The sequence below is a fragment of the Peromyscus maniculatus genome, chromosome 1, assembly GCF_049852395.1.
Source record: "Peromyscus maniculatus bairdii isolate BWxNUB_F1_BW_parent chromosome 1, HU_Pman_BW_mat_3.1, whole genome shotgun sequence".
Taxonomy (NCBI): domain Eukaryota; kingdom Metazoa; phylum Chordata; class Mammalia; order Rodentia; family Cricetidae; genus Peromyscus; species Peromyscus maniculatus.
This window is the reverse complement of record NC_134852.1, coordinates 25514912-25527939: the sequence shown is the minus strand read 5'-3', so window position 1 is coordinate 25527939 and position 13028 is coordinate 25514912. Positions and strand designations below refer to the sequence as shown.

At 51.0% G+C, this 13028-nt stretch overlaps 1 protein-coding gene across 1 annotated transcript; it reads right to left on the bottom strand.

Moving 5' to 3' along the window:
* Positions 1 to 1595: 1595 nt before the first annotated feature.
* On the bottom strand, positions 1596 to 7185 carry LOC102927064 (cell adhesion molecule CEACAM15-like). The gene is made up of 3 exons (XM_006991468.2): positions 7123 to 7185; positions 3951 to 4310; positions 1596 to 2862 (listed from the first exon to the last, which is right to left on the bottom strand). The coding sequence occupies exons 1-3, from the start codon at positions 7166 to 7168 to the stop codon at positions 2579 to 2581; spliced, it is 690 nt and encodes a 229-aa protein (XP_006991530.1). The 5' UTR covers positions 7169 to 7185; the 3' UTR covers positions 1596 to 2578.
* Between the last annotated feature and the right edge of the window lie 5843 nt (positions 7186 to 13028).

Sequence of the window (13028 nt, the reverse complement as noted above, 5' to 3'; positions counted from 1 at the left end):
GCGTCTTCACATGCTGCTGGTCATGGCGGCGGCTGCAGTGACTCTCCACCTCAGCCTTCCGCTTCCCACAATTCTCCTCTCTCCTTGTCCCACCTACTTCCTGCCTGGCCACTGGCCAACCAGTGTTTTATTTATTGACCAATCAGAGCAATTTGACATATAGACCATCCCACAGCAGTCCCTGGTCTCCTTGACCCCAATCTTTCATAGGAAATTGATGATTTCTGAAACAACAGCTAAAACAGCCCTCCTGCTAACTGTCCAAGTTGATGCACGTCCAGGGTAACCAGAGGGACCTTTCTTGCACGGACAAACATGTGTCCTGAGTTTTCCCCATGGATCATCTATGGAGCCGTAAGATTAACTCTGCAAGGAACCTGATGGTACCTGGTCACCTAAAGGACACGCTGTCGGTAGACTTTCTTTGTTGTAACTTTGCCTAATGTACTGGGAGAAACTGGATCTGGAGAGTGAAAGCTTGGGTAGAATGGGTTGACGTTACAGCGCATGCACACTCAACAAAAGTGGTTGATACTCCTGCATTGCAGGACATCCCCAGCCTCGACAGTACCCTTTTCCCTTAGATGAGATGATGGGAATGCTGTTCTGTATGCTGTGAATGTGTGTTGCTCTGATTTGGTTGATAAATAAAATGCTGATTGGCCAATAGCCAGGCAGGAAGTATAGTATATGTGGGATAAGCAGAGAGGAGAATTCTGGGAACAGGAAGGCTGAGTCAGGAGTCGCCAGCCAGACACAGAGGAATCAAGATGTGAAGGCAGGACTGAGAAAAGGTACCAAGCCACGTGGCTAAACATAAATAAGAATTATGGGTTAATTTAAGTGTAAGAGCCAGTCAATAGTTAGCCTGAGCTAATGGCCAAGCAGTTTTAATTACTATAAGCCTCTGTGTGTTTACTTGGGTCCAAGTGGCCACAGGGCCACGGGAGCCGGGCAGGACCAGGAAAATTTCAGCAACAATGGGACACAGAGACCCATAGGAGTAAGTACATGCTAGCTTTGTTACGGGGTAAGGAAGCATGGAGAGATACGACTTGGCAGAGTCTGTTGCTCTTGTTCCCAAATGCACAGGCCGGCATATTGGAACCTCCTCATCAGCAGGGACGGTGAATTACTCCTCATGTCTCACATGGCAGGGTTGTAGGCGCTCACCCCCCCACCCCACCCCACCCCACCCCCGACCCCCCGGTGAGGCATCTTGGAGCCTGTAACAATGTCCTGAATATCTCAGGCAACAGAGGGGTTGTAGCAATCACTCGGCACGCCCTGTGTCCTGAGCTGCCACAAGGGGGTGCTGTGGACAGGGCAGCTTTATTCAAGCCACCTGGTACAGGACCCTCGAATTGGTTGGACTGCCCATGCCCTTTACCCCACTGAAGCCTTCGCTTCTCCTCCTCTTAGCAAAACTAACCCCAAGGCTGAGAGGACACTGCCCCGGTTCTTTGACGTCTACACCGACTCTAGGAGTCCCAGGGAGTTACAGATGAATTTACGGCTGAAAATCAAATAAGACAGACCGTCATCGGGTGGTTGACGGTACACAAGAATGTAAAATAACCAACAAAAGATGCATCAACCGTACCAGGGATGCTCTTTAATGGATATCCAGCCAGCAGCATGCCACCGACCGAAAGGCTTGAGAGAATAGGATCACACTTTGTACGATGCTAACAAAAAAAAAAGTGAACACCACATACATAGAGACAGAAGTAGAATGCCCGTTATCAGGGGCTGCAGGAAATGGAATGTGTTTAGAAATGGTTTGGAAATGGACAGTGGTGGTGTTTGCACAATAATATAACGATGCTTTATGCCAATGAACTGTACGCTTCAAAATGGCTAAAATGGGAAGCCATTTAAATTCACAGCCCCCCCCCCCATACCGTTAACAGAAAATAAAAATCGTGTCCAAGGTCACACTGTAAATGCCAATCTCAGGATAGAAACAGTCCAATTGGGCCTCTACACCATGGGTTTTCCATCTGTGGGTGGAACAAACTGAGAATCCAAAGTATTCAGAAACCGGCTGTGTGCTCAGTGAAGCAGGGGCAGACCCTTCTCCTGCCGCTCTTCCTCACTTCACATGGGTGACGGTGTCTCGGCAGCACTGGTGTTAGGCATCGGAAATGATTTGAGCTCATGGGAGGATAGGTTTGCTTCTGTGTAAGCACTGCACCATTTTTAACAGGGGATTCAGAACATCCAGAAGACGGAGGGGCTCCTGAAATCAGTTCCCCGTAGTTTTCGAGGATTAGCCATTCTTGACTCAGAACCTAAGCCCTTAATTAATCCCTTTGCAGTTTTGCTGACTATATTGGATTTTATTTTATTTTGAGATTGGGTGTCTCTTTGTAACTCTAGCTGGTTAACCTAACCTTGTGTTCACATTCCTCCTGACTCCTGTCTAACCTGGGGTTCCAGGTCTGTGTCCTCATGCTTGGCTGTCTTGCTGTCTGCACTGATGATTTTCCCCTGGAACGGTTCTCCATTTTCCATATCATCGACAAAGAAATCCCCATTCCCCATACCCCACTGTGGTGCCTGGAGAGAGGAGAGGTCACTCACTGGTCACAGACATTTGGATTGGGAGACTCGTCTTCGAGCTGTACCCATTGGAGACCTCACACTGATACTCTCCAACATCCTCCCTCCTGACCGGATCTAGGCTGAGTCGGCTGTTTTTCTGGGACAGCGTCATCCTGCCATTGAAATACAGGCTCTGGTGATTGAAGAGCCAGCGGATGGAGAGTCCAGGGTCTTCTGAGAAGCAGGTGAGGGTCAGAGAACCACCTTCTTTTACTGTGGTGTCGTCTGCTTGGAGGACGGGCTGTGCCACAGGCTCTGTGAAGGAACAGGGGAGGGGACCGAATGATGGTGGTTCATCCTCAGATCCCAGCCAGCCCTCTCTGGTCCATGGACACCTGGTAGGGCCTCCAGGGTAGAGCGGTTGGGCCTGAGGCCATAGACAGACATGTATTTCTTCAGATCTGCCACCCATGTGTGTGTGGCCCTGATTCCGCTACTGTGCTGTGTCTCTGTTTCCATATAATGGGACACATGGCTGGGCAGCGGTAGTGCACGCCTTTAATCCCAGCGCTAGGGAGGCAGAGGCAGGCGGATCTCTGTGAGTTCGAGCCCAGCCTGGTCTACAGAGCGAGATCTGGCACAGCCAGGGCTACACAGAAAAGCTCTGTCTTGAAAAACCAAAATAATAATAATAATAATAATAATAATGCCCATGATAAATAATCACTGCCATGTCTGCAGAGTGACCTTAAATATGAACTAGGACCTGATCTTCAGAAGTGGACCTGATCTTCAGAATTGGGAAACTTCCCCCAAATGTCTGAGTTTGTCACTCTGCCTACAGGAGAGAGTTGATTGGACCCCTGAGGACAAGCTGTTGGCAGGAAGAATTGTGTCCACATGAACCCCTCAGAACAGCGGGGCTGTCTATGCTGAGCCTCAGAAAAAGATGCCCAGGTGACCTAGCCGAACTGTGGCCCTCCATTCAGGGCATGGACTGGTTCCTCCCAACAAGAGACAAACAATACAGAGATCTGGAGTCAGGACTTTGCTGTGGTCACCTCATTATGAGGGCCCCACGGTTTCCACAGTCAGGCCCTGCCTGAATCCCAACTGTCCTTCTCAGGGCCATGTTCCTGGTGAAGCCTCAAGAGTTTGGGCTAAGGGTGACACCTCAGACTGAGTTACAGAGCACACACACACCCTCCTCTCTGGAGGCAGAGTCGGGTACAGGACTCTGACCTATTGTACTTTTTTCAGTAAATGCTCAAACTCCAGCGAGGAGGCACATGCAGGAGATGGGCATCGTCTATGCCTGACGGTCCTGTATGTGCAAAATAGAAAGAGCCCCACCCCGCACCCAGGGGTCACACCCCACACCCAGAGGTCACGGGATCACTTACTGTGGACTTCCAGATACACGTGTGTTAGTTCACTTTCCATTTCCGTGTTAAATGTGAGTAAGGTGTAGAATCCGCTGTCAGCCTGGGTGACGTTTCTGATCAGCAGGGATCCACTGTAGAACACCGTTTTCCTGCCGCTCTGTTGAGGCATCTTCGAAGTTGTGTTGTCGGGTGTTAAGTACCGGGCGACTTCATAGCTCTTCGTCGGGTCTTTCTGTTTGTACCAGTAAAACGCCTGGACGTTCAACGGCATTTTGTGCACAAAGAGAACGGAGTTTCCACCCTCAGCCACCATGGGAGGCACTAATTCAATAGTGAGCTCGGCTGTAGTGGGTGCATTCCAGCAGGTCAAGAGGGAGGCTGGGGAGAAAGAGAGAATCCGTCAGCGTGGGGACCTTAGTGTTTGGAGATAAGAAGAAGTTAAGTCCTCAGCGGAAGTGTTCATCTCTCAGCCCAGGTGTGTGGCGAGGGTGTGTACCTCTCCTACGCGGTGCAGGAGAACTTCATCACCCACATTCTCCAGTTCCCTGAGGTTGCTGGGTCCTCTGCATGGAACTCTCTCCTCGAGTGTCTGCATAGCTCCCCGATCACTGCCCTCAGGTCTCTCTTCACACCCAAGAGTGTATTTGGGGTTGAGGATGCCTTCCCTGACCTCCTCCTCTAGAGACCCTGGGCCGTCAAGACCTGAACATTGTTAGTTTGTTCCGTATGTTTGCAGTCAACCCCTGGCTGCACCTTCTAGAAGACCTCGCTGGTATCTTCCTTCCAGGCCATGAGAAGTAGGGCTTTGTGAGTACAGGGGCTAGGGAAGAAAGGGCTTTTGGGAAGGCCATGCGCATGGGAAAGACTCAGACTTCTGTGGAAGAATGAGTGAATGAATGAATGAACGAATGAATGCACAGGGCTAGGGGGTATCCAGGGGCTTACTACAGAATTTTCAGTTTTAAAGCTAATGACAGTGTTTAATATCCCAGTTGGACTTAAATTTTTTTTCGTAAATTTATTCGGGACATGTGTGTCTGTGTGTAAGTGCCTGTGTCCATGGTTGTCTGTGTGTTCTCTCTGTGTGGGTCTCTACATCATTGTGCTGAAATTTCACATAGCCTAAATAAAATTCAAACTCAGATCAATTCCTTCCCAGAAGGCCTCCTACAAGACAGGAGAGCCTAGGATTTCACGGTGGCAGAGAAAGGGGAGGAGTTTGCCTTTTTCTAGAGCATCGGTTCTCAGCCTTCCTCATGCTGCGATCCTTTAATACCGTTCCTCATATTGTGGTGACGCCCAGCCATAAAATTATTTTCATTGCTACCTCATAACTATGATTTTGCTGCTGTTATAAATCATAATACAAATATCTGACATGCAGGATACTGCTTTTTGACCCCTGGGAAAAGGTCATTCGACCCACACAGGAGTTGCGACCCACAGGTTGAGAACCACTGTTCTAGAGGAAGCACTATGCTGCATGTGAACCACTTGGGTCTGGGCAGAGAAGGAGCAAGGAGGCCATGGTTGCTGCATCCAAACTCAGGCAAAAGCCGTCAAACAGGGACTCCGACAGCATCACAACTTCATGCAGTTCCTGGTGGACACTGGATGTGACTCCTCCAATAACCACCCGATGCTCATATCCCTGGGTCCTTCCTTAACGCAAACCTGAACTGGTTCATCTATAATAGAGTCCAAGAGAGTGCTCAGCACGTGGACAACACCCTCCTGACTCAGAATGCCCATAAGAGCCCGAGACTCGACAGCTTAGAACCCACCAAGGAACAAGGAATGAAGAGGGGAAGGATCTTCTTTATCACTGTCAGGCTTGTAGAAGCCAGATGAGTTGGGTTCTAAGAACCATCTTTCCCATAATGAGTATCTTTATCCTCCTCCCCACCCCGTGTGTGTGTGTGTGTGTGTGTGTGTGTGTGTGTGTGTGTGTGTGTGTGTGTGTCAATGTGTGTGTGTGTCAATGTGTGTGTGTGTCAATGTGTGTATGTGTAATGTCAGTTTTGAGTTAATGGCTAATCAGAACACATTCCCCTGGCATTTTGCACATGCTAGCCCAGCGGGCATGGACCTGGGATGGAGTCTGTCACATGACCCTGGCCTTCTGGGCTTCTGGAAAATTTTAATTCCAAGGGGGCAGTAAATAGCTAACTCCCTGTCTCCCACAGCTGCCCTTCCAGGAGATTCTGGGGTCCCCTGAAGCTGTATGAAGAGAGAAACAGCCTGTTTCAGTTTGTAAGGTCGTCTGCTTCCTAAGTGTCTCATTTCCTGAGAGTGACAGACACCTAGGAACATGGGATCTCAAACCTCACTGGGTTAGAGCACATCTCCTGCTCACCCAGTGAAGGCACCTAAGGTACCCCACCTTGGCCACGCCCCGACTCCTCACTTCCCCACAGTGACAATCCCCCCTCCCTTCCCAATGGCCTTAAAGAAGCCTCCTGTTTCCCAGCAGGCTTACTCTTCAGTACAGCACACCCTCTCCGGCACTGAATAAATGTGGCCTCAAAAACAGGTCTTTGTCTGTTCCTGTATCGCATCTCAGGCATCTCAGCTTTTCCCATGAAGAGAATCTCTCCAGGGCTGTCTCCTCCATGGTCCCAACATTTCCCCTCTGCCAGTAATGCCAGCTCCTTCTCCTCACACAGAGGAGGCTTCCTTCCATGCCCTCTGTAGGGTCCCGGGCCCTTCTCCATCATCCCCCCACCTCATTGCCCAGTCTGTTTTAAAAGCCCCAACCCACCGAGGTCTCCCTCAGCACAGCTCTGTCCCTGCACTCCCTTCCACAAAGTGACCCTGGAAACTCCAAACACCACCCCCCCAACCCCCACAGCACAGCATCAAGGCCCTGACCCCCATTCCGGAGCCCAAGAGCCTGGACCTGACCCAGGACATTTGAAGTCCTCTTGTGTACCCCTCGCTGGTAAATCTCTGGTGGGAAGCACACCCCATTTCCATGGCCACCCCTGTCAGGACCCCTGTGACTAACTTCCAATAAAGAAGGATCTGGCCTTTCCTCCACTCCTCACACTCCCTGGTCCCTGGAACCTTCCAGCTGAGCAGCCTCTGTCTCTCCTTGTGTCCTCTCCCCTCAGGCTGAAGCAGAAGAGAGTCTCCTCCCAGGGTCCCCTCCTGAGAGCGCCCCCCCCCAGCTCTGCGGGGCTGGTCTCACCTGTGAGCAGGAGCCCTTTGCAGAGATGTAGAGAAGGGGACTCCATGGTCTCTGCTCCCCAGGGTGCCGTCCCTGTCAACCCTGCTGGTGTCCTGCCCTCTTATTTCCACTGTCCTTAGCCCAGGGGCATCTCCAGAGTCACATGGGCTGTGAGCAGGGTCTCTGCCCAAGGCCATGCTGTGGCCTGTGCTTTCCTGTCTCCTCCTCTCCTCTCCCATCTTTCTCAAAGATCTATTCTTTAAGACTTAAGTTTTTGGTTTTCTTTTGTTTTGAGACAGGGTCTCATCAAGTAGTCCTGGCTGTTCTGGAACTCACTGAGACCAGGCTGGCCTTAAACTCATGGAGATCCACCTCTCTCTGCGGCAGAGTGCTGGGATTAAAGGTGTGCAGCGTTATGCCCATTAGATTTCTTTCATTTCTTTCTTTTTCTTTTCTCTCTCTCTCTTTTTTTTTTTTTTTTTTTTTTTTTGGTTTTTCGAGACAGGGTTTCTTTGTGCAGCTTTGTGCCTTTCCAGGAACTCACTTGGTAGCACAGGCTGGCCTCGAACTCACAGAGATCCGCCTGGCTCTGCCTCCCGAGTGCTGGGATTTAAGGCGAGATTTCTTTTCATTTTTTTTCTTTTTTTTTTTTTAAATTTATTTTATTTGTTATGTATACAGAGTTCTGCCTGCATGTATGCCTGCAGGCCAGAAGAGGGAACCAGATCTCATTACAGATGGTTGTGAGCCACCATGTGGTTGCTGGAAATTGAACTCAGGACCTCTGGAAGAGCAGCCAGTGCCCTTAACTGCTGAGCCACCTCTCCAGCCCCTAGGTTTCTTTTTCTTTCTTTTTTTTTTTTTAAACATGTTCAAACTTCTTATTTTATGAATGATGGGTAAATGCCCACAGATATTTACATAAGTCATGACTGGACTTCACCTTTCCTTACCCGGCACCCAGCCCCCACTGCAAACCCACCATTCTGACGGTACAGGGTCTCCAGGTCCCGAACTTCAGCAGCGGCCCTCATGCTGACGTCCTGCATGCCTGTCTTTCTCTGCAGCTTTTGCACAAGGCCAGGATCACTTGGAAGGGAACCCTGGCCAGCTGGGCCTGAAGAGCAGCAGCTCTCCTCCTCCAAAGCCCACTGCTCTCCCCGCCCGGGACACAGGAGAGGAAACAGGAGCCGGCACCCCACAGTCTCTGCAAAATCAATGTTTGTTTATTGTTTGTTTACTGCCTGTGCATCTCTCTGGTCGACGTCCACACCTCAGGTCCCCCTGGTCCCTAGGGCTCTGGCTGATGTGACTTCTGGCTGTGCAGACCTCCAGGGTCACACTGGGAAATCCTGGTGGAGGTCCAAGCTGGGGTCCAGCCCCCACTTCTTGCTCTGTGATAACTGGTCAGTGGCACATTCATTTGTCCTGGAGCAGAGGACCGCCAGGTGTGAGGGGCGGGTAGGGTGGGGATGGAGAGATGGCTGCCCCCTAAGAAGCCTGCTTCCTGGCTCTGGCTTTCTCAGCTACCATTTTGCCTTCTTAAGCACTGGAAAGAGTGTGCAGGTCAGAGAAGGCCCTGCCCAGTGACCTTCACCCCCAAAGGAACCCCAGTTCCTGAGCCCCTGCCTTGTGCCCTCATCTATCATAGACACACAGGTGGTGACTGTGAGTCTTGGTTCTGTCCTTAGGCCATGAGAGAGAAAAACTCACTAAGAGACAGGAAAGAGTCCGTGTAGCCAGGGGTCTGCAGGAGCCTAGAGGGGACATCTGACTCAGCTGACGGACATCTGAAGTAGAATCTGAAAGGACAGCAGTTAGTGAGTGGACAAGAATTTTCTCGTTTGGCTACCATGAGATTTAATCCCAAATATGCCTTTGGTTTACTACTGAATTACTTATTCATTCATATTTATTAATTTACACTTGCTTTTTACTTTTGGCTGAGCCTAGTTACCCTGGAAACTCATGGTGTATTCCCAACACCAGAATCCTCCTGCCTCAGCCTCCCAAGGGCTGAGACTCCGCACATGTAAAACTAGCGTGGCACTTCCTAGCTGTGAAGCCTTGGCTTATTAAACCTCTAAGGGCACTGTCAGGACTATTTAGCTAACTCTGTCTAATATGCCTTAAAAATATAAAAAAATTTAAAAGAAGCCGGTGTTGGTGACACACACCTTTAATCCCTTGAAGGCAGAGGCAGGCAAGTCTCTGAATTGGAGACCAGCCTGGTCTATAGGGTGAGTTCAAGGATGGCCAGCCCTACTCAGAGAAATAATCTCCCAAAAACAATGAATGAATGAATGAATGAATGAATTAGTTAATTAAAAACCTTCTTAAGTGCTTTAGAATGTTCTGGACTCCAACATTTATCCTTTATTTTTGTTTGTTTGAGACACACCCTGGTGTTCCCCACTCTGCCTGGCATCATCTGTGGCTGACGATGACCTTGAACCTCTGGCCCTCCTGCCTCCAGCTCCCCAGGGCTAGAGTGACAGAGAGGTGCCGGCACCCCTGGACTATGTGGTGCTGGGGTCTGACCCAGGGCATACGAGGCATCCCTCTGCCTGCTGGGCAGCGTCTTTAGCCCAGCGTCGACTTTTATTACAGACCCCGGCACTGCCCAGCCACACAGGAAGCTCAAGGCCTCTCTGGATCCTTCCACAGGAAGATGGACCCACATCCTCTTTCCAGGACACAGGTCACTTCCTCCTGCACACACAGGATGTCACACTCCTGACACACCTGCTCCTGGACACCTGTCCTGGAAGTGAACTCTGGTGACATCAGTGACCATGGATAAGTTCCCTTACACAGTCAACTCCTATTTGATCTCTTCCTAGCCCTGGGAGGCGTCTGCCACCTGCCTACTGGGTGTAAATTCTACCTTCAGGGAGGTCTGAATGATCAGCTGGGTTTCTGTGTCACAAAGGTTTTGAAGAGGACAGTGGTTCCCTCTGGTTCTGACAGCCCCAGGCCAGGACCCAGCAGAGTCACCCCTGGGTGAGCTGCTGCGGGGCACAGACCCTCCCCAGCCTCGCTGCTCACTGTGTGGTGTGGAGGATGAGACACAGAGAGGGAGAAGAGGCAAGGGTTGGGAGGCAGCCTGAGAGTGCAGGGGGCCGAGGAGGGCCTTGGACACAGAGCCACCCACAGCCTCTGTGATTCTGCAAGGTGCTCCTGCCTGGGAGGAGGCTGAGGTCAGAGGGAGGAAGACAGCAGAGCTGACAGCAGAGCATGGACCTGGGGAGCAGGGCTGAAGCTCTTCTCTATGGAGGGAGGACTGAGGAGCCCGCAGAGACCATGAAATCCATTCCCTCCTAAGTGCTGGGATTAAAGGAGGGTGCCACAAAGGCCAGCTAAGATTGCTTTTTTAAAAATGGCTTCAAACTTCTTACTGTATAAATGATTAATGAAGGCCCACAGATAATAAAAGAAGTCAGGACTGGATTTCACCTTTCCTTACCCGGCACCCAGCCCCCACTGCAAACCCACCATTTTGACGGTACAGGGTCTCCAGGTCCTGAACTTCAGCAGCTGCCCTCATGCTGACGTCCTGCATGCCTGTCTTTCTCTGCAGCTTTTGCACAAGGCCAGGATCACTGGGAAGGGAACCCTGGCCAGCTGGGCCTGAAGAGCAGCAGCTCTCCTCCTCCAAAGCCCACTGCTCTCCCCGCCCGGGACACAGGAGAGGAAACAGGAGCCGGCACCCCACAGTCTCTGCAAAATCAATGTTTGTTTATTGTTTGTTTACTGCCTGTGCATCTCTCTGGTCGACATCCACACCTCAGGTCCCCCTGGTCCCTAGGGCTCTGGCTGATGTGACTTCTGGCTGTGCAGACCTCCAGGGTCACACTGGGAAATCCTGGTGGAGGTCCAAGCTGGGGTCCAGCCCCCACTTCTTGCTCTGTGATAACTGGTCAGTGGCACATTCATTTGTCCTGGAGCAGAGGACCGCCAGGTGTGAGGGGCGGGTAGGGTGGGGATGGAGAGATGGCTGCCCCCTAAGAAGCCTGCTTCCTGGCTCTGGCTTTCTCAGCTACCATTTTGCCTTCTTAAGCACTGGAAAGAGTTTGCAGGTCAGGGAAGGCCCTGCCCAGTGACCTTCACCCCCAAAGGAACCCCAGTTCCTGAGCCCCTGCCTTGTGCCCTCATCTATCATAGACACACAGGTGGTGACTGTGAGTCTTGGTCCTGTCCTTAGGCCATGAGAGAGAAAAACTCACTAAGAGACAGGAAAGAGTCCGTGTAGCCAGGGGTCTGCAGGAGCCTAGAGGGGACATCTGACTCAGCTGACGGACATCTGAAGTAGAATCTGAAAGGACAGCAGTTAGTGAGTGGACAAGAATTTTCTCGTTTGGCTACCATGAGATTTAATCCCAAATATCCCTTCGGTTTACCACTGAATTACTTATTCATTCATATTTATTAATTTACACTTGCTTTTTACTTTTGGCTGAGCCTAGTTACCCTGGAAACTCATGGTGTATTCCCAACACCAGAATCCTCCTGCCTCAGCCTCCCAAGGACTGAGACTCTGCACATGTAAAACTAGCGTGGCACTTCCTAGCTGTGTAGCCTTGGCTTATTAAACCTCCAAGGGCGCTGTCAGGACTATTTAGCTAACTCTGTCTAATATGCCTTAAAAATATAAAAAAAAAATTAAAAAAGAAGCCAGTGGTGGTGACACACACCTTTAATCCCTTTGAAGGCAGAGGCAGGCAAGTCTCTGAATTGGAGACCAGCCTGGTCTACAGGGTGAGTCCAAGGATGGCCAGCCCTACTCAGAGAAACAATCTCCCAAAAACAATGAATGAATGAATGAATGAATGAATGAATTAGTTAATTAAAAACCTTCTTCAGTGCTTTAGAATGTTCTGGACTACAACATTTATCCTTTATTTTTGTTTGTTTGAGACACACCCTGGTGTTGCCCACTCGGCCTGGCATCATCTGTGGCTGACAATGACCTTGAACCCCCGGCCCTCCTGCCTCCAGCTTCCCAGGGCTAGGGTGACAGAGAGGTGCCGGCACCCCTGGACTATGTGGTGCTGGGGTCTGACCCAGGGCATACGAGGCATCCCTCTGCCTGCTGGGCAGCGTCTTTAGCCCAGCGTCGACTTTTATTACAGACCCCGGCACTGCCCAGCCACACAGGAAGCTCAAGGCCTCTCTGGATCCTTCCACAGGAAGATGGACCCACATCCTCTTTCCAGGACACAGGTCACTTCCTCCTGCACACACAGGATGTCACACTCCTGACACACCTGCTCCTGGACACCTGTCCTGGAAGTGAACTCTGGTGACATCAGTGATCATGGATAAGTTCCCTTACACAGTCAACTCCTATTTGATCTCTTCCTAGCCCTGGGAGGCGTCTGCCACCTGCCTACTGGGTGTAAATTCTACCTTCAGGGAGGTCTGGATGATCAGCTGGGTTTCTGTGTCACAAAGGTTTTGAAGAGGACAGTGGTTCCCTCTGGTTCTGAGAGCCCCAGGCCAGGACCCAGCAGAGTCACCCCTGGGTGAGCTGCTGCGGGGCACAGACCCTCCCCAGCCTCGCTGCTCACTGTGTGGTGTGGAGGATGAGACACAGAGAGGGAGAAGAGGCGAGGGATGGGAGGCAGCCTGAGAGTGCAGGGGGCCGGGCAGGGCCTTGGACACAGAGCCACCCACAGTCTCTGTGATTCTGCAAGGTGCTCCTGCCTGGGAGGAGGCTGGGGTCAGAGGGAGGAAGACAGTAGAGCTGACAGCAGAGTATGGAGCTGGGGAGCAGGGCTGATGCTCTTCTCCACGGAGGGAGGACCGAGGAGCCCGCAGAGACCATGAAATCCATTCCCTCCTAAGTGCTGGGACTAAAGGAGGGTGCCACAAAGGCCAGCTAAGGTTCCTTTTTTTAAAAATGTCTTCAAACTTCTTACCGTATA

Coding starts and splice junctions, on each gene's coding strand:
- LOC102927064 (XM_006991468.2), bottom strand. CDS start 7,168: ATGGAGTCCCCTTCTCTACATCTCTGCAAAGGGCTCCTGCTCACAG. Junction 4,311..7,122: donor CAAAGGGCTCCTGCTCACAG/GTGAGACCAGCC, acceptor CTTTCTCCCCAG/CCTCCCTCTTGACCTGCTGG. Junction 2,863..3,950: donor CGTGTATCTGGAAGTCCACA/GTAAGTGATCCC, acceptor GTTCCTTCACAG/AGCCTGTGGCACAGCCCGTC.